The following is a 26,795-nucleotide window of genomic DNA, read 5'->3' as shown; positions in this document are numbered from 1 at the left end:
AGGCATTCACTATTTTACTGTGTAAGTCTTCCTGCTGTAGTTTTATGTTATGAATTATGATTAATGTTAATCAGACATTAATGGATGTGTGGATTTGTGTTAGCAGACAGTGGCTAACTAGTTAGCTAACTGAGCCAGAGCACTGGCTCCATGACTGAGGCTCATTATAGAAACACAGCTGGCAGCGTGACACCACCTCCATGCAGAGTCTGACCTCACATCAGTCCAGCAGTACGGTCCAGCACAGATGTATGAACACAACTGTATTCATAAATGTACTTATAACTACAGACATTTTAAAATTTGTAGAAGTACAGATAATAGCTGCAAAATGTAATGGTATAAAAGTATACTGTATGCACTATAATTTTTACTTAAGTAAAGTACATAATTATTTACTTAAGTACAGTAACAAAGTACAAATACTTAGTTACATTCCACCACTGTTTTAACCCAAGCAGAGCTGCCTGATGGCCAAAGGCTCAGCCTCCCATCCTGATCAACAAGGCTAACTTTCAGCATCTATGCGATCAACTCACCTTAAGCTCACACTCAAACTCCAGAGAATAGCATAGTAATAATATTACTAAATAATTATTACATTGATATTAAATATTTGGGATAATTTTGGTCAAAATCCAACATGTTTGGTTCAGAGTGCTGTATGTTTGCAAGTTTCGGCAGGTCCAAAATCAGTCCTGCTAAATAATGCATCCTCCTTTATTATCAGGGCTACCTGCAGATTGTGGGATGATTTTGGCCTGTTTTAGCACGTACGACACACCTGACACAGGACCTTCAAGGCAGGTCCCTTTACGTGTGTTTAATTATATAATATATGCTGCTTTAAGCATTTGAGCTCCACCACAGAGTTAAAACACATGTTGTCACATGTTGTCAACGGATTCTTAATCTTTCTTAATCTTAATTTTGTTAGTTTCTTCTTCGTGTGTTTAAAACAGGCAGTTCCGCTTTAATGTGCGCAGCAGTCTGACGTCAAAACGCAGCACAAGGAAGTGAAGAGTTCAGACCGTCCGTATGCGGCTGTCAGCAAATGTTTTCTGTCTAACACAGGTAAGAAATGTGATGGAAATTATTGTGAAAATATCTTCTGCTTATCCGACATACATAAAGTTTCTGCGACGGACTTTAGCTTCAGTGCATAAACATGGCAACTAATAGCTGCTGGTTTCACTTTCTAGTTTGGTAAAATGTCAGCGCAGAGACGAGGAACAAATAGACTTCAGATAAAGTACGCAGTAAATAAAAACGACGATGCTGGGAATGCTGGGGGCATTGCCCGCTGTGTCTGTTGTTTTGAAGCAAAACTAACACAGCAGCGTGGTGTTTTTGCTCCAAAACAACAGTGTGCGTGAAAATGAGGCCTGACTTCCTGTAAGGTAGCTGTGAATACTTCTGTTGTTTAGTAGGCCGTGACAGATAAGAAATGAACTCGCATTAAAACAGTTACACTTTTAAAAGTATTCTGCCGCAGTGAACCAAGCTAGAGCTGATATAATGTGTTTAACAGAATTTTCTATGCTGACCGCCATGGAGATGAACAGGTTATATGAACGTTTACTGGCATAAATCATCTGTCAACAAGTATGGAACTGAAGCACAGTGCAGTTTTGACATCATTTGTGGTTGAGCTATTTATGTTTATATCGGCCAATTGTTTCATTTATTAAATGTCTGGAAATATTTATTTCACATTTCAAACATTTTTGATATTATGATATGTGATTTGACTGTATACACTTTTTAAAAGGATGCCTGGGGAAAATTTGGAGGAGAGGACAGTGGAGGTGGTGGGGCTGTCTGAAAAAGTGGATGAGGAGCTGCTGTGTCTCTACTTCGAGAATAAGCGGCGGTCAGGGGGAGGTTCACTTACATCTGTGGAAAAGAAGGGTAATCGGGCCCTACTGGTGTTTGAGGAGGCAGAAGGCAAGTCACAGTAATAACTGAAGGAACAGAAAATCACAAACTGCAACAGTAACACACTTGAACAGTCACTTGTCCTATAGTATCTTGCATACATTTATACAGCTGTGAACACAAAGTACACAGCTTTCACTTCACTTGTGTCTGCCTGTGCTTAGAAACATGGAAGTAGAAACGAAGCATTGCTATGTTCAAAAAGATAATGATGTAAAATGATGATGTAAATGTTAAAATGATGTAAAAGTATGTATAATGATGTAATTGTTAAAATGATGTAAAAGTATGGGCTTTAATGTGTCATAGGTGATGTATGTTAATTCTTATTTTTCTTTTAAAGCTGCTGCCCGAGTGCTGTCTAAGGGACATCATGTTCTGTACAATAGTGAGCTGAATGTTCGAAAACCACCATCGCAGGACCGATGCAGGGTGCTGCTGCGTGGGGTCAACCCCAGCACAAGCCAAGAGATGATAGAACTCTATGTGGAAAACATGCTGGGGCTAAATGACACTGACTACACCCTGCATCCCTCACCTGGGAGAGATTTGATCCTCATTAATCTCAAACAGCCCTTGTCAAAAGGTACACAACAAACAAAATGTCATTGTTTATATATTTACTAATAATTTATATAATTAGTGAATCTATATCCAAGTCATCTCATCAGCTTAACTCTATAATGCACAGGAACATTGAGTTTGACAACACATGCACTGCAAACACAACAAACAAAGAAACTCGATGTAAGAAGAACAGACTAAAACAGAAAGGCTTTAAGGGACTGTGAACAGTGATGCTGCTGGGGCATTCTTGTTGTTTTTGTGTTTTGTTACTTTTAAGTGAATAAAGTCTGTTGCTTGTCAGTGGTGAGGGAACTCTGCTGATAAATTAGTTTGCATTTGTTTAAAACATCTTAAGCACATTGTTCCTTTGCTTTTTGATAATTATTAGCATACCAGTTAAAATTATTAGACAAACTCACCTCTCAGGGTTGTTTAGAAGCATTTCTGTTGTTGTTTGTGATAATTACAACTTGTCACAGTTTGGTGTTGCACCTGACCTGATGCTTCGAGTGTTATATTTGCGGCATGATTTTTATTTAGAGTTGGGGTTTTTGACTCTGCACTAGTTGCAGGATTTATGCTCATATATGATCGACATTCACATGAACATGACACCTTAGTGGACTTTTTAGGCATGCCTCTCTTGATAAATTAAGCACATTATTTCCACTGTTTACTGATGATATATACTAAGGCCATGGTATAGGACAAAAAGTAGATATAGGTTTTGTGACGTGTGGATCACCTACATTTAGCATGAATGAAAAAAACACATATATGCATTACTTCCAGTATACATAAAATGTTTTTGGATGCAGCCTCACATGCTGCTGGTGCGTTTGGGTTGTCATTTTTTCACTCCATATGTCATATCCTCTTCTTACAGATTTCCAAAATCTGAGCGCAAAACTGTCCAGGAGGCTTCTTGATGGGGCTAAAGTAGCTCTCGAACAGATTGAGCAAACTGATTCTGTCTTAGTGAAGAACCTGCACCCTGGCACCACTCCAGATCTTCTTACTTTGTACTTTGAGAGCAGCCGTGGTGGAAATCACAAAGTGAAGAATGTCACCATGCTGTCAGAGAGTATAGCAAAAGTGTCGTTTGATAACTGTGAATGTAAGTGTTGAACTGTACATCCTTTAAAACTCCATATACTCTTACAACTTTTCTTCATTAAGACATTGTTTGTGTCTCTTTCGACAGCTGTGGACCTTGTCCTCGATCACCCTCACAAACTGGAGGATGCTGATCTAATATTGAATCCCTACTTTGAGTTTCTTCAGCCTGCAGAAAGTGTACCGTCACAGAGCTCTGATACTGAGAGCCAAGATATCACTGGGACAAACTCTGATGCTCTGAATGACACTCAGATGCAGACCAGTCCTCCCACAGTGGTTAATTGCAGCAGTCCCACCTCATCTCAGACCGAGGAGCTGCTTGTTGTCGATGCAGCAGTAGAACTGTCAGAGGAAGTAATGGAGCACCAAACTGAGGAAACAGATGCACTATCAAGCCATATTGCGATCACAGACCCAGTAAAACAGACATTGTTTCAGTGGAGCACTTTTCTGCAGGAAATTCAGAAAAATAACCCAAATTTCACTATTCAAAGTAAAGATGATGGTGTGCACATTGTAGGACCCGACAGACTACAAGTGGAGCAACTAAAAAACACTGTTGTGGACTTTCTTGGCAGCATGGCAGAGATTTCTTTTACCCTAGAGCCAGAAAAGGCTCAGTTCCTTGCAAGAAAAGATGTAAAAGAAAGGCTTCTTGAAAGCCTTAATAAAACAGGCTCGTCCACAGTCTACACTGTATCAGACTCTAATGTTATGGTAGCATCTCTGACGCAGGACTCAGCCAACCAGGCATGTAGCTTTTTAAAATCCCAAGTGTGTCATTTCAGCTTATCTATGGACAGGGAGTATGAGGGCATGTTGTGCATCAGAGAGTGGTCTGAATTCCTGCAAAATCTGGGTTTCACCTCTGCTAGGGTGTCAGAACAAAGGAGTATTGATGTTTTGACTCTGAAAGGGATGGAGGATGAGAAGCAGAGTGCCATTCTGGAGTTTCTGACTACACCTATTGAAAGGGAGACCGTCATTTCTATGGACCCCGGCATGCTGAAATACATCCAAATCCACTGCCATCAGCTCCTTGCTGACATGGACCAAGTGTCTATTTTTCCACTAGAGGCTGAAGATATTTGTGGGTTAAAGGTATGTGATGCTTTAGTATCACACGTCAAAGCAGAGAGTGATGTTTTGTTCCTTTATTTAATCAATGTGTTTTTTTATATTTGTTAATGTACCTGGTAGATCCATGGTCATGCTGTCGCTTGCCAAATGGCAGAAGAGGTGCTTCAAGGTGTGGTCTCCTCCATCTGCACCAGAACCATCACAGTGAATGCTCCGGGAGTGTCACGCTTTTTAGATGATACAGAGTGTAAGAGCATTCTAAATGAGATGGAATCAAAGTTCCAGGTCTACATCAACCCAAAGTATGTGCCCTGGGAGCCCCTGCCACACCAGGTAACAGTATGAACAAAGACGTTCTGTTAATCCTCTGTGCCTGTGCTTCCTGGGCTTGTAGTGCTACAATATACATTTGGAGACAAAATTATTGAAAAGTCTCTTTTTTAAAAATATTCCTCAAGTACAATTAATTAGAGCAAAGCAATTTTGTTTTACCATATTAATTTTCTACACAAAGCTTAAATTACTTTAATTTGTGCAGAGTAACAGATTTTCATTTTTCATACAAATCAAAAACTACCAGGGTCAACATTATTAGCCCCTCAAAGCCTGTCTTTCTTTGTTTTTGTAAAAAATGAGCTAGTGTTGGAAATAAATTTGTTTCAAGGTTAAATTATGTAAAAATGTGCTCTATAAAACACAACATGGGAAATATTTGGGAAATAATGACTGAATGAATTTATAGGGGGAGTACTAATTAAATGGTTCATAGCTGGTCATACCAGTTGTCATTTATCTTGATTTGCTGTCACAGTCAATTCATGGCTGATGCAATATAGCCTGAGGCTTAGTTTTTAGCACAGCATGGCAGGAGTGCAACACTCTGTTGACTGTTTTTCTATGCATTTTTTTTCCCAGTTTAACAGGGCTCTAGACTAACTTTTTGCACTGGTTGCACTGGTGTGCCTAACTTTTTTTCTTAGGTGCACCAGCACAAAATTTAGGTGCACCGCATCACATTTAATCCATATATTTTTGTACGCATTGGTACATTTTGTACATATGAGTTTTAGCTGTATGCAGACATCATACTGGCAGACAATGGTCCACTATAGCAGGATAATAACAATACTTTTTAAATGAGCGTTCGTCATGTAACCATGTACTATAACTTCTTAAAACCAGCTGACTGCTGTCAGTCAGAGTGAATCAGCCTTCATGGATGAACCACGCAGGTCAGATAACACTGTCCTCAGACCTGTTGTTCAGTCTGTTATAATGCTGCGAGCATGTCACGCCCCCTCCCTGAACATGACCGGCTCGTTATCGTCACTCATTCAGGTCAACAGCAAATTAGCAAAACCCGCATAGTAGCAACAAATCCTGCTCTTCCGCTGTATGTTCACTTAAACTGCGGATTCTGCTGTTCATCAGCGAAACATCTTTAATACCTGTCTGCGTGTTTGTGTGCTGCGCACTGCAGTAGAAGGGTCATATGAGGAGTTGTGAGCTCCGATATTTTTTGGTTGCACCATTGAGAAATGAGGTCGCATAGAGTGCGACCAATTTGGTCGCACTCTAGAGCCCTGTTTAATAGTTTTTCAATGTAATTTCATTTAGTTTTTCCAAATTCATTTCCTGTTGTTCATATCCTTATTTCCTAAAGGGTAAAGTGCTGCTAATCCTTTTAGAGACTCTTAAGTTTGTTCTGACATTAAGTTGGAATCTGCTAAGTTACATGAAATTGTGATGACCCTAATGTTTGCATTAATGGTCTTTTTTATTATTTTTTTTCAGGATATTTTTGAAACGGCATGGAACGTATTGGCCCATAAAAACTTCCAGAAATCATCTGTGGATAACTCTGGACAGGGGATGAAATCTGATTCAATGCAGACTGATAATGGAGCTTCAGGCAGCGGTAGGATCTTCCCTGTTCAATGACTTCTCGTATATCTGTGCGGTTTCAAACTGTCTGTTTTATGTCTATGTAGGCCTGCTGGAGGAGGCAAAGAAAATTGTCTCAGCTATTGATACAACAATGGAGGATGGTGTGTCGACTTCAGACCTCCTTGATGACTTGAATAACGTGGACATGTACACAGCAGAGGAACCAAAGAGCCTGACAGACCAGGATGTGATAATTGTCGATGATCCCCAGCCCTCAGAGGTTCAGAACGCCACGCTCAGTGATGTTCTAAGACTTTCTAGCAATCTGGAAGAAGAGGCTCAGTTGTCTTTGGCTATCCAATACTCTATGGAGTCAAGCCATTGGTCTTTCAAAGATGAGGAGGAACAGCTGCAAAAAGCCTTGGAGTTGTCCAAGAAAATGATCCAGGATGAAAACCCTCCTAGTAAGACCGTCCAAAGCCCCAAGGTGGACCAGCTGCAGAAGCGCCATATGAGTATGCCATTACAGGATGCAATCAAGGCAGCCAACACCATCCAATTAGATGTATTTGCAGGATACAGCTGCGACTTGATTCGTGTAGATATAGCCTTCGGTAAGAAGGTCAGTCAGAGGCAGGTCGAGGAGAAAGTGGAGCACAGGTGTGTAAAGAACTTCTCAGAGTACCACAGGATGTGCCTGAACATGATCAAGAGGAAGCACGCAGTTGAGATTGAGGTTCAGGGCACCATCATCACTGTTTCTGGATTTAAGGACTTTGTACATGGAGGAATGTGCGATTTGAAGTTACTGTTGGAGAAAATCTCCAACTCTGTATCTGACCAGGAAATCCTGAAAACTATCCAGTGGGTGCAGCATGACCCCGTCTCCTCAGACATGACTCCTTACTCTGCCGATACTATAGTCTTTATAGAGAACGCTTATAGGAGGAGGGTGGAGAAGGTCAATATATTGCTGGACAATCAGCCCCACATTATCAACTTTGAGAAGATGCAAGAAATCAACAAAGCTTCTGGGAAAACTGTGAAAATCTCCAGGAAGTTGCTGGAATTAGGGGATGTGAGTCAGGATGTGGCAGGTAAAGGAATACTTTGCACTGCAGAAAGCCACTCCTGTGTGTGGAGTTGGCTTTTTTTCTCTCATATGTCATGTATAAGAACCACTGTGTGGAATCCAGTTGCATCTAGAAGTGAGGTTACACATTGCATACCCCTCCCCTTGCTAGTTTGATTAAGAATCCATTTTTGAGGCATGTAAAAATCTTGGACTGCCTTTACCCATTCATGTTACTAAATAATGTGACTGATTAAACAAATTGATTTTGTTTACAGACGAGGAGTACTCTTTGCTCTCAAACATGCCTGAAGCATGCAAAGTCGATGAAGAATCTGATGAGTTTCAGAATGTGGTGAAGAGTTTCTATGAGACCATACAGGAATACCACAGCAAAATCAGAATCATACAGGTGAAGCGATCAGATACATAATTGCAAGAAATTATTGTGATTTGTGTTATATAACATTTTTTTGTTCTCAGGTGGAGAAGTTGATGAATCGACTGCTGTACAATCAGTATAAGTTGAAGAAGGCGAGTGTGTTGCAGCGTGCTACATACCCGGAAATTGAACGGACTCTCTACCACGGCACGAGTGAGTCGAGTGTGAAAGAGATATGCCTTCATGGATTCAACAGAAGCTTCTGTGGAAAGAATGGTATGTTTAATAACCACTTTTTTTGTTGACCTCTCAGCTGTCTTATTTCTAAGGCTGTAATTTCTCCCAACAGCCACCGTCTATGGACAGGGGGTGTATTTTGCCGTCAACTCTGCCCTCTCTGTCCAGGATCAGTATTCACCCCCGAACACAGAAGGATACAAGTTTGTTTTTGTGTCAAAGGTTCTGACAGGAGACTACACTAAAGGCTGCCATTCAATGAAGACGGCTCCACTGAAGGAGACCGACGACATCCCCCTAAGATACGACAGCGTGACTGATGACATTACCAAGCCGTCGATGTTTGTCATCTTCAATGACACACAAGCCTTTCCAGAGTATCTCATCACCTGTCAGAGAATCCATCGCTAAGGGAATAAATCAGTCACTTGACAAACAATACGTGGAAAGGAGACTGCTCGTGTTTTTATGTTTACCTTGATTTTTTAAAGTGCTTTTGATTTATAAAGGGCTACACTGTTGGTGAACAGTTGTTTTGTCACAAACTGTTTTTCCACTTGGACTCCTTCAGTTTACTCAAGTGTCATTAATCTAACAGCTGAGCCTGGAGATTAAAAAAATAGTTCTTTAAATATGCTTATTCAGCAGAGTACAGCTTTTTGTGCCTTGTCTATTTAGGGGTGTGTGCTGCAGTTTGTGCTAGAGGTTTCACAATTTCGAACTTCTAGGCATTACACACTTTAATAAAATTTAATTGGCAAGTATCCAAAATGTGCTTTTCCCACCCTATGATTTAAAAATCACCTGTAACAGATTGGTTAATGTCTGTTTTGATTGGGACTTTTTTTCTACCAGTAGGAGTTTAATACAAAAAAGCACAATATGACCAATATGAGCTGTTTGTTTATGGTTCAAGGGTTGCCCCGAAGTATCAGCGCAGTGTTTAGGCAGGATGCATTAATGTAAACATAAACTACACCTAATTATATATTAAGCTACTGCATCTATGTTTAGTAAATATTAAGCCTGCCACATCCATCACAACTATAACACACTTCTAGCATAATGGAACAAAATAGCCTGTGCTTTGTAAGACATGTGATACTCAGATGTTATCTTTCAGCAGTTCTTTACCGGTTGCACAGAATTTACAGAGCTTCTGATTGAAACTTGCTCTGATCCCATAACTGTAAAGAAGTCTGTGACTGTTGTGTGTTGACTATAGACCTTTGATTTAATTACAGATGTTATTATGAAAGTATTTTGTCTCATTTTTTTTCAGAAAACATGATGTAGCATCACAATCTTTCAGAGAAAGCTCTAAATGACATCAACTGGAACTTTAAAATAACAAAGTTTCTAGATAAACCTGTGCGCAACAATTTACCTTTTTTGCCTATTTTATAAGAATGTTTGGGTTTCTACATAGAACAGTAAAGGGTGTAGATCAAAGGTCACTTTTTATTAGAATTAAACAACATACTATTTTTCCCCAGTACGTAAACAAAAGTGGGCTCCATGATACAGCGCAAGGGGGCAGCAGTACACCAGAATATCTGGTCTGCCAGAAAAAGAAGAACAGAAGAAGAGCACCGGCGCAGATACAACCACAACATAACGACAGCTACTTGCTAACATGCTTGTTACCTGTTAGCTGTCCTAAATGAGTACCACACAAAATATGACGCCCTAAATGTAGAGAGAAGACGAGACAGTACGGCTAAAAACACAGATCACGTTTTTCACATAAGTAAGTTATCAAGTTTAATTCATGGTTTGTACAAGCATGCTAAAAAAGTACGATGCTAGCTATTATGCTAGCTGCAACTAGCATTAGCGCGCTGCAAAATTAACAGCTTCTCATACATTCTGAAGCTAGCTGTTACCCGAGTGTCAGACCGGTTGTAACTACGTGAGTAGATAACTAGTACTAAATGTAAAGTTAATAGTTTAACTTGGTATATTAATAGTAAGGCTGCATTTACGTGTATGAACTATACTGTAGATTGCTTTCATGTATCATCGGAGCATGTTTTTGGTTATTGGTGCTGAAATCTGCTGCAATAAATAGTTACAGTTAAACACATAGCAAAATGTTTAATATATGTGTATTCAACACTGCGGTTGACAAATTTAACCATGTTGCAGAAAATGTGATCGTTTTTATTGCATGAAGCCAACCTAAACAGTGGCAAAGCATGAAGGAAAGACTTAACATAAATGTCCTTACCAGTCAGATGCTGAAGGCAGCCTTCCAGTATGTATGCTGTGTACAGGCAAGCCCACACACCCACTGCAGTGGAGTTTTCTGTCTACTGCAACTTTATATCCAGTAAGGAGAAGAACTTGGTCGTTGCTGGAACATCTCAGCTGTTTGTCTACAGGATCATTCACGATGTGGAGGTAAGTGTCCAACTCTGGTTGGTTTATTTTCTGTGTGCAAGATTTTCAAAGACGTTTTGTGACGTTTTTTAACATTTACATTATTTCAGAGTACATCAAAGACCGACAAGGCATCAGGTATGTAGAGGCACCTCACTTAAATACATAAATAATGCTGATAAAATAAAAATTCTTTACTTGTGCTAAGTCTTGACTTTTCTCATACAGATACCAAATCTCGCAAGGAGAAGCTGGAGCAGGTTGCTTCTTTTTCACTCTTTGGCAATGTTATGTCCATGGCCAGTGTGCAGCTTGTAGGAGCCAGCAGAGATGCTCTACTTCTCAGTTTCAAAGATGCAAAGGTATCATTGTGGAAGCTTTACTAATGTTTTAGGTACCTTGAATGGTTTTTCCACTAACTTGGTTGGTTTGTCTCACCAGTTGTCTGTAGTGGAGTATGACCCTGGAACACATGACCTCAAGACACTGTCTCTTCATTACTTTGAGGAGCCTGAGCTCAGAGTATGTAGAAGCAAAAATGGAGTACATCTCTGTGATGCAAGGGAATTCATTTTAATCTAATATTTATTTGTTTTGTTTGCATTTTTCAGGATGGCTTTGTGCAGAATGTTCATATTCCCATTGTCCGTGTAGATCCAGAGAATCGCTGTGCTGTAATGCTAGTTTATGGCACCAAGCTTGTGGTGCTGCCTTTCCGGAAGGACACGCTAACTGACGAACAGGAGAGTGGGGTTGGAGAAGGGTATGCTCTCAATCCACTAAAATTATGCTTTGTCTTTTAGTATCTGGTGGACACTTGTGTCCCTGGTGCTAAACCGTATTCCATTTAGAGCCTAGTACAGTTTGATGCTACATTAAACACTGTCTGTGTTTTTTTTTTATCTACAGGCCTAAATCCAGCTTCCTTCCCAGCTACATTATTGATGTTCGGGAGCTGGATGAGAAGCTGCTGAACATCATTGATATGAAGTTCCTCCATGGCTACTACGAGCCCACGTTACTTATTCTGTTTGAGCCTAACCAGACATGGCCAGGGTCAGTCCATCACACCATCATCTGTAGCAACAACACGTTTTTATTTGAAGTTTAACTGGTTTGCATAATCTTTCTGCTGCAGACGTGTGGCTGTGCGTCAGGATACCTGTAGCATTGTTGCCATCTCCCTCAACATCATGCAGAAGGTTCATCCCGTCATCTGGTCTCTCAGTAATCTGCCTTTCGACTGTACACAAGTAATGGCCGTTCCCAAACCTATTGGTGAGCTCATTTGTAAAAAAAAAATATATATATATATATATAAAACATATTTGTAAAAAAATTTGACATTGGGTGTCCCATACAAAGTTGCACTAAGTATTTTGCGCAAGGTGTAACCCCTGTGATTGATAATCATGCATCAAATCTTTGTAGGTGGTGTTGTGGTGTTTGCTGTGAATTCATTGCTGTATCTGAACCAGAGTGTGCCACCGTATGGAGTTTCTCTCAACTCTCAGACAACTGGAACTACAGCCTTCCCTCTGCGTAAGCGTTCTGCACTACATACGTTTTTATCTTTGACATCTACTTTCGGTTACTTTCTGTACTGTTTGATATTTTGGGCTGTTCTGGATACTGTGTATTGGTTATGCAGGTATACAAGATGAAGTGAAGATCATGCTTGACTGTTCTCAGTCTGACTTTATTGCTCATGACAAGATGGTCATCTCACTGAAAGGAGGAGAAATGTGAGTTATTGTCAGCACTACCAATGTGTGTTTGAACATTTTTGGCAGTTTATGATTTACCCCTGGTTCTTTCCTCACAGTTATGTGTTGACCCTCATAACTGATGGCATGAGAAGTGTGCGGGCTTTTCACTTTGACAAAGCTGCTGCCAGTGTCCTGACCACCTGTGTAAGTTTTGCCTTTAAACCGATGATACACCAAATCTCAAACACAGACTGAAAGAAGGAAAGTCAGCAAACTGATCACTTTTGCACTCTTTGCTTTCCTACTTCAGATGGTGACCATGGAGCCCGGCTACCTTTTTCTGGGTTCCCGCCTCGGCAATTCTCTGCTCCTGAAGTACACAGAGAAGCTTCAAGAGACGCCGGCCGAGGAAGGCAAAGAAAAGCAAGACAAAGAGAAGGAGAAAGATAAGCAGGCAGGTTTATGAAAGTATTGCCAAATTAAAGTGTCTGGGGTCATTTTACATTGTCAGTCTTTGTACATCTTGCACATTTTGCATGTGTTTGAAAGGTTGTTATCAAAACTGTCTTTTAAATCATTGTTTTCAACTTTCAGGAGGAACCACCCAATAAAAAGAAGCGGGTAGAGTCTTCTGCCAACTGGACTGGTATGTCCATTATTAGTTTGACTTGACAGAACATTCTCTGATCCGCCAGACTGCAGTACACCTGAATACTTATTTTTATTTTTTCAGACGAGGTGGATGAAATAGAAGTATATGGAAGTGAGGCCCAGTCAGGCACTCAGCTGGCCACCTACTCCTTTGAGGTAAAATAGCTTTTGCTTTTTAGTGTTTTAGGTGGATGTACTCTAAGCGACTATAGATTGTCTACTTGTTTTCTTATAGGTGTGTGATAGCATACTCAACATTGGACCTTGTGCTAATGCCTCAATGGGTGAACCTGCTTTCTTGTCTGAAGAGGTACAGACTTTTGATATTTCTACATCCTTTTGGATTTAATCCAAATAAATGTCATTTAATTGTTTTTTTTTGTGCATCAACAGTTTCAGAGCAACCCTGAGCCTGACCTGGAGGTTGTGGTGTGCTCTGGCAACAGCAAAAATGGTGCGCTGTCTGTACTTCAGGTAAACCCTCCCTGCTGAGTCAGTCGTTTTTTTTTAATGCATGTATGCATGATCATTTTTATTGCACCGTCCTAAAACCTGTGGTCGCGAGGGCCGTCTGCCTCAGGTCCAGTGACGGTGCTAAAGTGTAGTCTGGGTCTACCAGGGCTGCCTCAGAGATCGACGGAGTAGCCTGTAAACACCCCAGGAACAAACCTCACACAGTGAATGCTTATGTGAGTCACTGTTTGTTTCCCTTTTCTTTTATTTTGTAACATGTTTTCATTCTGTTCTCAGAGAAGCATTCGACCTCAGGTTGTCACTACATTTGAGTTGCCAGGTTGCCACGACATGTGGACTGTCATCTCAAGTGAAGTCCAGGAAGACAAAAAAGTACTGTGCCTTACTGCGTAACCGCTTCAGGTTCTCTCACAATCGTTCTGTTATTGTTGACATTTTTTGACAGTAAATTGTTCTTTTTCCCATTTTCCAGGCTGCAAAAAGTGATGAGTCAGAGGATGGAGGTGAGACTGAGACTGGTGAGGATGGTGAAGAGGGACAGAAGGAAAAGGAGGAAACAGAGAAAGAGAAAGAAGAGGATAATGAGGAGGAGAAAAAGAAGACAGAGCCTCCTCTGGAGGATGATGCAAAGAAGCACGGCTTTCTCATTCTAAGCAGAGAGGATTCAACAATGGTAAAAACATTTTGATACAGCTTGGATTTTCTTTGCAAGCTTTTTTTTTAATTTCTCTATACATTTCTTTGTAGATCTTGCAGACAGGTCAGGAGATCATGGAGTTGGACACCAGTGGTTTTGCCACTCAGGGGCCTACTGTGTTTGCTGGGAACATTGGTGATAATAAGTACATCATCCAGGTCTCCCCCATGGGCCTTCGTCTCCTGGAAGGAGGTAAAACATTAATGAAAGCAGATTTTATGATGTTGGTGTAACTAACAGTAGCTGTTTTGTTTTCCTTGTAACATGCCTAAAAAAATCTTATTTCTTTCAGTGAAACAGCTCCACTTTATCCCGGTGGACCTGGGGTCTCCCATAGTGCATTGCTCTGTGGCTGACCCTTTCGTGGTTATCATGACAGCCGAGGGAGTGGTCACCATGTTTGTGCTGAAGACTGACACATACATGGGGAAAACACACCGCCTGGCCTTGCAGAAACCGCAGATTAGCACTGTGAGTAAATCATCCACACTTGTCACCTAGACAATTTTTATTGGACAAACTTGCCTTCTGCTGGCCAAACTCAGGCTCTTCAAGAAATCTTTTTTACTTGAATAGCTTGTAATAGTATTTTTACTCAAGTATTCTCTTATTCAACAGCAATCCCGTGTAATCACACTGTGTGCATACAGAGATGTAAGTGGGATGTTTACCACTGAAAACAAAGTGAGCTGCTCAATGAAAGAGGACACTGTTTTCAGAAGTCAATCTGAGACAGAGACAATCATCCAGGACCTCAGGTAAGAATTCACTTTACCTCTGCAACACATTCAACCACTTCCAGCACCACCTCTTATTGACTATGATGTGTGCAGCAACACGGTGGATGATGAGGAGGAAATGCTGTACGGTGAATCGAGCGCAGCCACTGTTAGAGAGGAAATCAGCCGGAGCACTGCGGCGCCAATGACTTCAGGAAGTGAGGGGGGCACGATCAAAGCAGAGCCCACCCACTGGTGTGTGATAATCAGGGAGAATGGTGTAATGGAGGTACAGTATTTACTTTGCACTTGCTGTAGTGTCAGAAATTTCTGTCATAGTTGTGATAGATCAACATAGGCATTCCTTTAGCATTACAAGTATAATTGATTAATGTGATTACAAGAACCCGATGTGGTCACTTCCTGCTCATGGATTTCACTGTCTCTTTGTGTTTGAACAGATTTATCAGCTGCCAGACTGGAAGCTGGTGTTTCTAGTAAAGAACTTCCCGGTGGGTCAAAGAGTGCTGGTGGACAGCTCCTCTGGCCAATCAGCAACGCAGGGAGAGAGCAAAAAAGAAGAAGTCACTCGTCAAGGAGAGATCCCACTAGTCAAAGAGGTGACTTTGGTGGCACTCGGGAACAATCGTAGCAGACCGTATTTGTTGGTGAGTTTTCATTTGTGTTTTTCATGATTGGAGCCTTTATAAAAGGAACAAAAAAAAGGTTAGACAAACGGATTTCTCATTTTCTAGGTTCATGTGGAACAAGAGCTTCTGATCTATGAAGCGTTCCCGTATGATCAACAGCAGCCACAAAACAACCTGAAAGTCCGCTTCAAAAAAGTGAGAGCAAAGACAGATCAAAATGGAGCCCATCAAGTCGGCTTCAGATTAAATCAGCCCTAACGGTGTCCTTTTACTCTGCGCAGGTGCCACATAACATCAACTTCAGAGAAAAGAAATCAAAGCTTAAGAAAGATAAAAGGGCAGAGAGCTCTGCCACTGAGGATAATTCAGCTGTGAAGAGTCGGATCGCCAGGTTCAGATACTTTGAGGACATCTCAGGATACTCGGGGGTAAAGAAGCTATTTTTTTATATTTTAGAATTACCACAACCTTTGCTGTTGTTACTGTTTTACATTCAGCCATGTAACTCTAGGATTAAAAATGACCCGCCACATCTCATTCTTTTTTTCGGCAGGTGTTTATCTGTGGGCCGTCCCCTCACTGGATGCTGGTCACCTCCCGGGGAGCAATGAGGCTTCACCCCATGACCATTGATGGCACCATCGAGTCTTTCTCACCTTTCCATAATATCAACTGCCCCAAAGGCTTCCTCTACTTCAACAAACAGGTGCACACTTGTTCTTGTTTTACCTCGGTACTCTGCTCATAAAGAGCTGATTATTATTAAATTAATATTTGCTGATATTCCACACAAGACGTTTTCCTTGTTGATATCCATTAGTAGGCATTTATATGTCAAAAGAAGCTGTGTTACATACAAATGTAGAAATGCTCGCTCCAGGCATGTGGGTATTTTTATTTACTCCAGAAAATGCAGTTTGAATTATCTCAAGGTCAAATCTCTCTGATTTCTGATTTCCTGTCTTGCTTTTTTTTTATCTTTTCAAGATTTAAACTCTTGGAAACGGCAATCTATGGCAGTAACCCCCCCCCAATAATAAAACACCAGTGTACACCACTGCTTCATTCACTTTATTTTTCAGCTATTTTGCCTTGTCTGTGTTCTAACACAGGGTGAGCTAAGGATCAGCGTCCTGCCCACTTATCTGTCCTACGATGCCCCATGGCCAGTCAGAAAGATCCCCCTGAGGTGCACCATCCATTATGTCTCCTACCATGTTGAGTCCAAGGTAAGGTTCCTTTTACTAAGCCCACACAGCACCAGATGTACCACAGCACTGACCTGATATATATTGTAGAATTAACCCAAAGCACACTCCCAGCACAACTTAACTTGCATAACACGATGCAGAATAAAAGCATATTGATTGGACTGCTTTGAAAAGTTCGAGATGAAAGACCTCTGGAAGTTTTCTTGCTGCAGATAAGAAAAAAATCAATGATGGTGACTTTGAAAGGCTTAGTCTTTGATGATTAGGTTTTCTGTGTGTTTTTACCCTCTCAGGTGTACGCTGTGTGTACCAGTGTGAAAGAGCCCTGTACTCGCATTCCCAGAATGACTGGAGAGGAGAAGGAGTATGAAATTATAGAACGAGGTAAGACAACATTATTAGTTTTGCATCTTTAGATGAATTCAAGTGTCACTTCAATAATGTCCCCTGCTGTGTTGCACATGTCTTGGCAGCAAGAAAGTGGCCATTATTAGTCACTATCAAGTTATTTATTTTTATTGCACAAAAATGCTCAGAATTACACAAATTAATAATCTTATTGTGCAGTTTATTTTGTTCCTGATATTGTTATATTACTGCTGTTTATCCTCTCCCTGCAGACGAACGTTACATTAACCCCCAACAGGAGAAGTTTTCCATTCAGCTCATTTCTCCAGTGAGCTGGGAGGCCATTCCCAACACACGGTAACAGCTGTTTTCTTTATATATCAAGACTCTTTGAAAGAACAAACATCAATGGAAGTGCTTTGTTCAGTAGACATCAGGCAGCCATGAACAAAGTAGTCTACACAAAGGGTTGTTATCCATTTTCTCTGCACCAGGTCAGCTCACTAGAGGCTTTGTACAGCTTTCAGGCAGTAATGTTTAATTAAAAATCGTGGGTCACTTATCCAAGCTGTAGACAATTAATTTAGTCTCACACGGCTGCTTACTTTCATTTTAATCAGGGTCAGATGGTAGCAAGAATCATTTGTCTCAGTCCATGGTCAACTACTGCCGTGAGTGCTTCAATATAAGCGGCAGGACTTTTAACACATGGCTGTCAAAATGTATCACTATATTTAGATTTGTTTTAATGGATGGCAGACCTACTTTACTGACTTAAAGCTGGGGCAACCTTGCCTTTCCATTATCTGAATGAAAACTCACTGAAATCCATTCTAACATTTGAATAAAAGATAAGAGGCGGTGTGAATTTGTCTTGACTTTGCTCTGACCTGTTTCTTGAAGGATCGACCTGGAGGAGTGGGAACATGTGACCTGTATGAAGACAGTGGCCCTGAAGAGTCAGGAGACAGTGTCTGGTCTGAAGGGCTACATCGCAGCAGGGACGTGCCTGATGCAGGGGGAGGAGGTCACCTGCAGGGGCCGGGTGAGTGGATGTTTGGCTAGAAACTTTTTCTGCCTCTTAGGTCTGTTTCTATCCTTTCACCTAAATGTTTGCTGCGTGTGTCCAGATTTTGATCCTGGATGTGATTGAAGTGGTGCCAGAACCAGGCCAGCCCCTCACGAAGAACAAGTTTAAAGTGCTGTATGAGAAAGAACAAAAAGGACCAGTGACAGCTCTGTGTCACTGTAGTGGATACCTGGTGTCAGCCATCGGACAAAAGGTCTCTATCACATTTTCCCATGACAACTACATGAGCTACAAAAACCATGGACAGTTAATCTTGCATATGCATGCAAATAACTTCTTTTATGTTCCTACAGATCTTTCTGTGGGTCCTGAAGGACAACGATTTGACTGGCATGGCCTTCATTGACACGCAGCTCTACATCCACCAGATGTTCAGCATCAAGAATTTTATTCTGGCAGCTGACCTGATGAAAAGTGTCTCACTGCTTCGTTATCAGCAGGAGAGCAAGACACTCTCTCTTGTCAGCAGGGTGAGGAAGTAACACCACTAATGCTCTGCATTCTCCTTTGATCAGAGATGAATGTATATTATGAGGTTTGAAGAGTTTAATTTTCCACTCTCGCAGCCTTGGATTTAAGCAGTGTGTTTGAGTAGATAACTGTAATGTTCAGGCCCCAGCACACAGTGGTGTATTGATGTACAAGTGAATATTGATGTCTCCCGTGGGCTTTTGGATTCAGAGTGGCTCTAGCAGCAGCTTATTCAGGGACTGTAGCAGCCTTTGTTGGGATTTACCTTTGTTTTTATTGTTTTGGCAACAGGATGCAAAGCCTTTAGAGGTGTATAGCATCGAATTCATGGTGGATAACAACCAACTTGGATTCTTGGGTGAGGTTTGGCATTATCTTTGGAAGAAATATTACTTAAGTCACAAATCTTTTGTTATTAACACGTTAATATCACCTCCTCTTAGTATCTGATCGAGACAAGAACCTCTATGTCTACATGTATTTACCTGAAGGTATGTTGACCCTGGTATCATAAGTAAACTCATTAATAATGCACATACAGTCATGTAATAAGTGGTCTGTGCTTGCAGCTAAAGAGAGCTTTGGAGGAATGCGCTTGCTGAGGAGGGCTGACTTCAATGTTGGAGCTCACGTTAACACCTTCTGGCGGATGCCATGCAGAGGTGCACTAGACGCTGGCAGCAAAAAATCTCTGACCTGGGACAACAAGCATATCACATGGTTTGGTAGGTAGTCAAAACATGTCATAGCAGGTAACTTTTTAGGATTTGGTGGCTGTAGGTTTTCTAAACTTTGTGTTTCCACAGCAACTCTAGACGGAGGGATTGGTTTGCTCCTCCCCATGCAGGAGAAGACATATCGCCGTCTGCTGATGTTGCAAAATGCTCTTAACACCATGCTGCCCCATCACGCTGGTCTAAACCCAAAGGCTTTCAGGTGTGCCTCTGCACACAGTGCTTTTACTATGTGCTAATGTGTTTGATATCACTGACCTTCATGTTTCTTGCATTCAGAATGCTACACAGCGACAGACGAAGCCTGCAGAACCCAGTGAGGAACATCCTGGATGGGGAGTTACTCAATAAGTACCTGTACCTCAGCACAATGGAGCGCAGTGAGTTAGCCAAGAAGATTGGGACCACTCAGGACATTGTGAGTACACAGAACATCCTCAGAGGTAAAGTTTGGTTTACTCACTCCTTTAATTTTTTTTTATTGTTGTCCTCTCACCAGATTCTGGATGATCTCCTGGAAATTGACAGAGTAACAGCTCATTTCTAAACACAACATTCCCATGTGTTTTTCAACTCAACGCTGTTTTGTAGTGAGTGGAGGATTTTCTCATGACCCTTTGTTATTTCTCGTTAGTCCAAAAGAATCCTGTAATGTTTTCTTAGACTATTTTGTATAAAAAAAAATATGGCTGATGTGTTTCCTTTTAATTTTGTTTCCATTGAGTTGTAATTGTAAAGAGGAGGTAGAGTATTTTATTAATAACTTAGAAACATTCAGGTAGATGGGGTTGTGTCAACCTGCACACATGTGACTAAACTTAACATTCATGTAGCATACAGGATGATGCCATCCGTTAATATCGCATTAGTCTCTTTAAAAACAAAACCACAGCTTAAAATATCATAAATTTAAATATTAAGGGGATTTCAAAGATTACAGTCAAACAAATTGAAAGAACAAATATTAAATTAATTAAAATCTTTACAAATGGCTGTCAGGTTTAGGTCCCTAAGTGTCTACTGTTTAATGTCCTGTATCCAAGTCAATTGTTGCCCATAGTGACGCTGATTGTCACTATGGTTGTCTAATGGTGACTGTTGCACAGTCAAGCAGCACCATAACCAGCAGCTCTCTGAGCTGCCGCAGCAGTGAAAGGCCCCCTGATGTTGAGCGGCATTCACAAGTACTTATTCTTCAGGGTTTCCTTGAGAGTAAGATATCTGTGTACTATCTCAGGTACTCGTACAGGTCAGCATCCAGAGATATGAGACCAAAGTAATCCAGCAGCCTCAGGAACGCACGCATCACACTCATCATTGCCATCTCTGACCTGTAGGAGAAGTTTGAACATTAGAGTTTTGGTGGCTTCTCTCAATAATGGTATTTGCAAAATAGCTAAATAAATGTTGACCTCAAAGCCACTTCAAACTTGATGCTTTCCCATGTTGTCCTCCCCCAGCTAAAGACCCAGAGCCCAGATAGGATCCCAGACTTCTTTGCCTGTATCCTCCCCCAGCCTCGCACCGCACTAAAAACATATAGCAAAAGAATGGTGAAGCACGCTTGTTAACTTGAGTCAAAAGCAATGTACTTTTACCATTGTGGCAGACAAAGCAGTCTATGTGCAGGGGTTTACGTATTGTCTATTACTAGCACCTAAATAAAATATAATCAGCTTTTGTCACAGAACTATGGATTTAACACCTCACAACTCTTAGGTGTTATATTATATCAAAAAAAAACACACTTCACTGGGATGGAAACTAAAGTGTGATTCTGCAGTGAGTAAAGGATCTTTCCTGAGTTCTAAGCAGATTTTCTGCCCATTTTGTTTACCCTGCTGACAGTCTGTCTTCACACACCATCTGCACTAACCTCTTAGCCATGACAAAGTAGCGGTCTGTTGGTGCTCCCAGTGTGATGTTGATGCTCCGCACTGTGTTGATGTTCCTAAAGACCAGCAGCATGGGCCGAGGCATCGATTTCAGCACCTGCATGATGCTGTCAAAGCGCTGGATGGCCATTTGGCGCATGTACACCGTCTCCTCTCTGCTAAGGATGTTGGACAGACCCAACCTGTGCATATTGATCGGACGCTGCAGCAGCATCTCACAGAAGAGGAAGTACTCTGCACAGAGCATCAGACGAAAACAGTAACAGTTTCCCTACAGCAGTTCAACATTTACTTTCACAACACAGCTAAGGATGCTTTTAGGCTCCCTCACCTTTGACTCCTAGAGCTTGGGAGTGCTCCTTCATTCCTAACTCATCTCTGAGAACTATGGATCTCCACAGTTTGCACAGGGACTCTCTGTCACTAAAGTCACAGCAAAATAACATTTATCTTTATGAAGTTTGAACAAATTGGAGAAGATATTATCTAGCTCTTACTGTTGGCTGAGGTATTCGTACAAGCCGTGGTCCAACAGCACCAATTCTGCCTTGTTGTCTGAACCTCGTCTGACAAGAACTGAAAAGAAAAACATCACGTGAATCGATGATTGATAGGTTTGTGGCCTAAGCTAGTAGTAGATGATTCTCATTACATTTTTCATCATACATGGTGTTTAAAGGGTGTACCTACTATTGCCAGGATGAGGGTCAGCATGGATAAAACCAGTGTAAAATATCTGCTCTGCAAATGTTTTGATCAGTTTATCTGCAGTCTGAAAAACAATGCTCAGATGAGGTATTGCAGACAGCATGTATTTGATGATGCTCAGATATGACATTCACTTACATCTTTCAAACTTATTCCTTGCCGTTTCATTTCTTCCACATTGTTGATTTTGCAGCCATCACAAAACTCTGCTGTCAACACTCTCTTTGAATTGGATGGAAGGAAAGGTGGCACACATGAAGAGGTGGACTGTATCAAAATGCAGGTATCTTGTAGCACAGGAAACAACATACTTTACCTTAGAAGTTTGTTCCCAGAAAACTTTGGGTACAACAATGAATTTAAAATGTTTCAGCTCCTCTGCACACCTCTCAGAATTCTTAGCCTCATTCTCAAAGTCCAACTCCTGAGCCAGTGTCCCCTTTAAGTCCTTTACAAGTAGGGATAAAAAATAGTAAGGAGAAGGTTTGTCTCTAAAGTAATAGTAAGTAAATAAGGGACTATTTCCTGACCTTAAGGACCCATCGAAATCCAAAACTGGGATGCATAAACTTAACAATATCCAGCAGGATCTCTAATGTTCTGATATCACCATCAAACCGATCCCTCAGGTCAATGTACTGCATCTGTGGGGGCAAAATGGCCACAATTTAGACTGTCCATATACTGTGAAATTTTATTTATGATTAGACCTTCCTTTTAATTAGGGACATAAGACATATATGGGGCAGCACTGCAAGGCTGTTAAAGATAAAATATTGACTTTGGGATCCAGTGCTTACCTTCACAGCAACAGGAGTCCCATCAAACAGCTCAGCTTTATGAACCTGAGCCAAGCTAGCAGCTGCAATAGGTTCATAGTCAAATGTTTTAAAAAGCTGCTCTGGGGTTTTGTCAAAGTCCTCTTGAAAGAGAGCATCCACCTGTTGCAGACACAAACACATTCCTGAGAAATTTCATTCTGTGCTCTCACGGAGCTTTCTTTTTGTGTCGCAGTTCTTCACCTCTTTGTACCTCCTGTTCAAGGCCTTGTCTTCCAGTATTTGCAGGGTGTGGATGTACTCTGGGGGCAGCAGGTGGTTAAAAGAGCACAGGCCTTGGCCAAGTTTAATGTATAGTCCTCCATTCTTTATGGCTCCTTCAACCATGCACTCTGCTGCCCTCTGGTGGCATGCTGACATCCCGCTCAAGTAGCATGGGCTGCTCTAGCAGGGAAGGACACATGTAGGACACAACACAGTATAAACACTCAGCTAAAACCAGGAGGGAATCTAATCTTGTGAAAATAGTATGTGAATATACAAATTAAGCCTCAGCCTTTACTCCCAGGACAGCAAGAGTCCATAATGTGCACTGACCCTCAGTGGTTACATGGAACTTACCTCATCCATTCCACGAAGAGCCACATTGGTGGTCCACCAGTAATCCGCAGAGATAAAGATTCCCACTGAGAGAGATCTGAGGACAGACAGATAAGATTTTCACTGTGACTTCTGAAGCTTTTTAGAGCTTGGAATTGAATTATATAGCTGAACACTCACTATTGGAATAAGTGTTTCATGTAATCTGCCTCTCCCTGATTGTGTGTCTGTTGTTTCTGGGACAAACCTGCAGAAACGACCAAATCCTTCCATCACAATCCTCATCTTCCTCCTCTCTCTAGGTTCTGACACTGCATACTGGACAGCCACCACAGCAGGCACACCTACAGACAGGCCAGCCAGTGTCTTCCATAACAGCCCTCTGCGCTTACCTTCCCTGGAAGGAGCAAAGATGGTGTTAGAGCCAAGACATTATCATGGAGAGAAGCTGATCTGTGGCTTGGCTGCTATGTCAAACCTGAGTGAACTGAAGGACCTGGTTGTCTGACATGATTGGCCAGGATGTGAACATCTTCGGAGCACAGTCAAGCATAATCTTGCCTGTGGAAAAGAAACGCAGGGTCACAGGTGAGGAAAAGAACACATCAATTATTGCCTGGAATAGGTCTATCTAACCTGACTGTTACCTAATGATGTCCTGGGTTTAGTACAGTGGACTCTGGTCATTGCAGGTACATTTTACTGAACATCTGACTTTTCTCCAGTTGGATTTACACACATTCAGAGCCGGTGTGTTTTGATTAGTAACATGAGAACATGGTGAGAAGAAGGTGGTGGTCTGGATCAAGGCCAGTTTGACCAGCTTTGTTGTTTTAGTTAGCTGTCTGCATCTGAGGGACAAAGTGTCTCCACAGCTGACAAATTGATTTACAGATAGCTGGGATGTCAGGGACCCGAGCACTGAAATATCAAACACTGTCCCGAGGAGAACAAGCCTTACGACTGCTTCTTGTCTCTACACTGTCACAGAACAGTAATAGTTAGCTGCTGTTTACACAAATGTTCTTAAACAGCCCCAAGTGAAGAGCTGACTCGCTTTGTATGCAACTGTTAAGTACAATTAATTTATAAACTGATAGTCCCAAATCATTCTTTACACCACCAGTCGCTATAACGACCGGCGAATTACAGTTAGCTAAGTTGTGGTCAACAAGCTAACTTTACCCAGCTGTCCTTCCTAACCGAGCAGAACATAGACATGTCATTTATTTACCATTCTAGATGTCTCCGCTGCCATGTTTCCTGGCTTATTGGTAAAAACGACGACTAAATGTCCCAAGTGTCCTTCCTGTTCAGAAAGTGGCCGACAGTAGAATCGACTACTAGCATGAGTGCTGTAGTTTTACCGAAGAGTACAAAGGTACGGAGGAGGCGCACTCCCATCTACTTCCGGTTCTGCTTGCGGGGTCTTGGTTAAACAACATTGTGGAGCATGATAATTTGTTATAATTGCTTAAATTAATGTATAAATTGAGACTAACTGTGCCCGGCAGCGCCTCTTAATGTGTAAAAACAAGTTTCTTTGTTTTTCCTTTTTCTTTTTTTGTTGTTGTTGTTGTTGCTCAAACCAGTTTATTTTTGGTGTATATAATTATTCAGGCGTCATGTTTATTGAACTTTACATCCCAGCTTCACTCTTTTAATCTTTTTTTGGTAAAATACATACATTAAAAATAAGTTAATACATAAATAGCACACCCGGGACTAATGACCTAAGGTAAAGTACACATCTAATGACAGTTCTGTAATTTTAAAGATTACGAATGACACAGTAGTGTGGCATTGTTCATTTGTTACATCATATTACATCAGGTAATGTCTCTGCGGGTTCCATTTTCCATGCAACTCAAGCTTTGCGGAAAGATGTAGCAAAGACAAAAACAGGAAAATCACAGGATATTCCTAAAGGATTGTGTAATAGTTTTGGGGGGGATTTTGCATATGTGAGCTGATAACGCATCAGAACAACCTGTGCCGTATAAAAGTGCCGAGAAAGAATCGTCCTTTCAAATCAGAAAAAATAAGCAAAGGGCAAAAACGGAAAAATAAAGCGGCCTTCAAAATAAAAGTCGTAAACATATTCGCTGACGCAAAAACAATGTTTATTCAGATAACACTGACAAAAATAAGCATCCAAAGTAATCAATTGTACTGTTAGATATTGTATGTGGTGGAATTACAGTTTACATTGAAGCGTATGGCGCTAATATTTTCGGAGAATTTTATTTTGAAAGCAGAGTAGCAAGCGTGTGTTTTTCATGTAGCTGTAGCGCTCATGTGCCGGATGCTGTAACGACCCGTGTCGCTGCAGTGTTGCGCTTTCCTGTTTACGGGCGGGAAGAGCGAACATAGCTGACTGTGGGACATACTGCGTTTAAACAGGCAGCGCATTTGTTTTAACTCTCCTTGCTCCTAATAGTTTTCACGTTTTAATGATACACGGGGCATTTCGAGGACTTGCGGGCACGTTTTAGGTGGATAGGTACTGAAAACTATAAAGGGTTTTTGGAGAGTGTGGAGCAGATGGATGATCCTCCTGCAGATTCTGGCGGTGGTGACGGCGGTGCAGCAGCAGAGGGCCCCGCGGTGCAGGTGGCGGATATCTGCTGGCCGGCAGGAGCTCTCCCTCTCCGGCTACTAGAATGGAAAGTCAAACCCGGGACTCTTGTCAATGTCGACTCCGTGCTAGCACTATGTGCTCCCATACCCCAGGAAAAGGGGGCAGAGGGTGCCAAGCTGCCAGAAAAGAAGGTGAAATCGGACCGTGCTGGAATAGTGAAGGAGCTATGCTGTCAACTTGGTCAAGTCATACCGCCTGGGTGAGTCACTCCGCTTGCTTTAGCTAGCTAATGTTAGCTGACCTGTCCCCTGCTTGGAAAGGCTAAAGGAGTCTGTTAACTCAGTTTTGGGACTGTTGCTGCCGTTATTGACTTCAACTGGACGTTAACTAGCTAACAAGCTAACATTGCTAAGTTAAGGTTAGCTTGTAGGCTAGCCATACGGACGCCAACACATTCAGCATTCGCTGTGTCAAGTCAGTCAAAATAAACAACCAGAATTTAATTCAGACGTTCCAAAATAAAAGTGCACCATTTAAAATCATATGTTTATGAACTTGTTAATGTGTTGTAGTTATAGCAGAGGCAGACGCATTTGAAATTATAACTTAACGTAGTTTGTTGTATCGCCAACTGAAAAAAACATGCGAGGTTGCATTCAGGGGAAATATTTGTCACTTTTATTTTGAAGGTGCAAGCACGTGGAGGGTTGTCACGTATTGTTTGTCTTGACGCCGACGTCCCTCGCGTGTATGGTGTGTACAAGCGGTGCAGGTTGTTAGGTAGAGGGCTAGAGGGGTATGCGGAGGCTGGCGA

General features: G+C 41.4%; 4 protein-coding genes across 7 annotated transcripts in view; 3 read left to right on the top strand and 1 right to left on the bottom strand.

Moving 5' to 3' along the window:
• Nucleotides 1-962: 962 nt before the first annotated feature.
• parp10 (poly(ADP-ribose) polymerase family member 10) lies at nt 963-9,543 on the top strand. Its single transcript, XM_028400149.1, has 11 exons — nt 963-1,074; nt 1,772-1,947; nt 2,282-2,524; nt 3,392-3,622; nt 3,710-4,725; nt 4,825-5,037; nt 6,499-6,622; nt 6,696-7,688; nt 7,942-8,075; nt 8,147-8,321; nt 8,395-9,543. The coding sequence occupies exons 2-11, from the start codon at nt 1,773-1,775 to the stop codon at nt 8,691-8,693; spliced, it is 3,603 nt and encodes a 1,200-aa protein (XP_028255950.1). The 5' UTR covers nt 963-1,074; nt 1,772; the 3' UTR covers nt 8,694-9,543.
• A 326-nt stretch (nt 9,544-9,869) lies between these two features.
• cpsf1 (cleavage and polyadenylation specific factor 1) lies at nt 9,870-20,109 on the top strand. Of its 3 annotated transcripts, none has more exons than XM_028398420.1 (38): nt 9,870-10,032; nt 10,520-10,685; nt 10,775-10,802; nt 10,893-11,026; nt 11,106-11,186; nt 11,276-11,427; nt 11,574-11,720; nt 11,803-11,942; nt 12,096-12,206; nt 12,316-12,409; nt 12,490-12,577; nt 12,684-12,827; nt 12,968-13,019; nt 13,107-13,180; nt 13,260-13,334; nt 13,418-13,498; nt 13,775-13,870; nt 13,971-14,171; nt 14,246-14,387; nt 14,488-14,666; nt 14,814-14,953; nt 15,029-15,203; nt 15,376-15,582; nt 15,670-15,759; nt 15,846-15,992; nt 16,118-16,270; nt 16,677-16,793; nt 17,069-17,159; nt 17,396-17,480; nt 18,027-18,168; nt 18,254-18,406; nt 18,507-18,683; nt 18,976-19,042; nt 19,128-19,175; nt 19,254-19,409; nt 19,491-19,620; nt 19,698-19,836; nt 19,918-19,965. In XM_028398420.1, exons 2-38 carry the CDS (start codon nt 10,542-10,544, stop codon nt 19,963-19,965), a joined length of 4,428 nt encoding a protein of 1,475 aa, XP_028254221.1. In that variant the 5' UTR covers nt 9,870-10,032; nt 10,520-10,541. The 3 variants fall into 3 exon arrangements, with proteins under 3 accessions (XP_028254221.1, XP_028254204.1, XP_028254212.1); XM_028398403.1 differs by having other exon boundaries at nt 10,516-10,685; XM_028398411.1 differs by lacking the exon at nt 9,870-10,032 and having other exon boundaries at nt 10,542-10,685; nt 19,918-20,109.
• Nucleotides 20,110-20,164: 55 nt separating this feature from the next.
• Nucleotides 20,165-24,775, bottom strand: adck5 (aarF domain containing kinase 5). 2 transcript variants are annotated; one of them, XM_028398429.1, is made up of 15 exons: nt 24,635-24,775; nt 23,879-23,961; nt 23,648-23,797; nt 23,422-23,497; nt 23,044-23,244; nt 22,822-22,962; nt 22,552-22,665; nt 22,338-22,469; nt 22,160-22,243; nt 22,004-22,085; nt 21,811-21,889; nt 21,645-21,736; nt 21,295-21,547; nt 20,831-20,947; nt 20,165-20,749 (listed from the first exon to the last, which is right to left on the bottom strand). In XM_028398429.1, the coding sequence occupies exons 1-15, from the start codon at nt 24,656-24,658 to the stop codon at nt 20,647-20,649; spliced, it is 1,731 nt and encodes a 576-aa protein (XP_028254230.1). In that variant the 5' UTR covers nt 24,659-24,775; the 3' UTR covers nt 20,165-20,646. The 2 variants fall into 2 exon arrangements, with proteins under 2 accessions (XP_028254230.1, XP_028254237.1); XM_028398436.1 differs by lacking the exons at nt 23,879-23,961; nt 24,635-24,775 and having other exon boundaries at nt 23,044-23,239; nt 23,648-23,787.
• A 970-nt stretch (nt 24,776-25,745) lies between these two features.
• Nucleotides 25,746-26,795, top strand: part of ctdp1 (CTD (carboxy-terminal domain, RNA polymerase II, polypeptide A) phosphatase, subunit 1) — a 46,604-nt gene continuing 45,554 nt past the window's right edge. Inside the window, exon 1 of the mRNA XM_028399866.1 lies at nt 25,746-26,240. Within this exon, the coding sequence (XP_028255667.1) occupies nt 25,945-26,240 (296 nt within the window). The 5' untranslated portion in view covers nt 25,746-25,944. The remainder of the gene's footprint in view (nt 26,241-26,795) is intronic.

This window comes from Parambassis ranga, chromosome 2 (genome assembly GCF_900634625.1).
Source record: "Parambassis ranga chromosome 2, fParRan2.1, whole genome shotgun sequence".
Classification (NCBI taxonomy): domain Eukaryota; kingdom Metazoa; phylum Chordata; class Actinopteri; family Ambassidae; genus Parambassis; species Parambassis ranga.
This window is presented reverse-complemented; position numbering and strand designations above follow the sequence as displayed.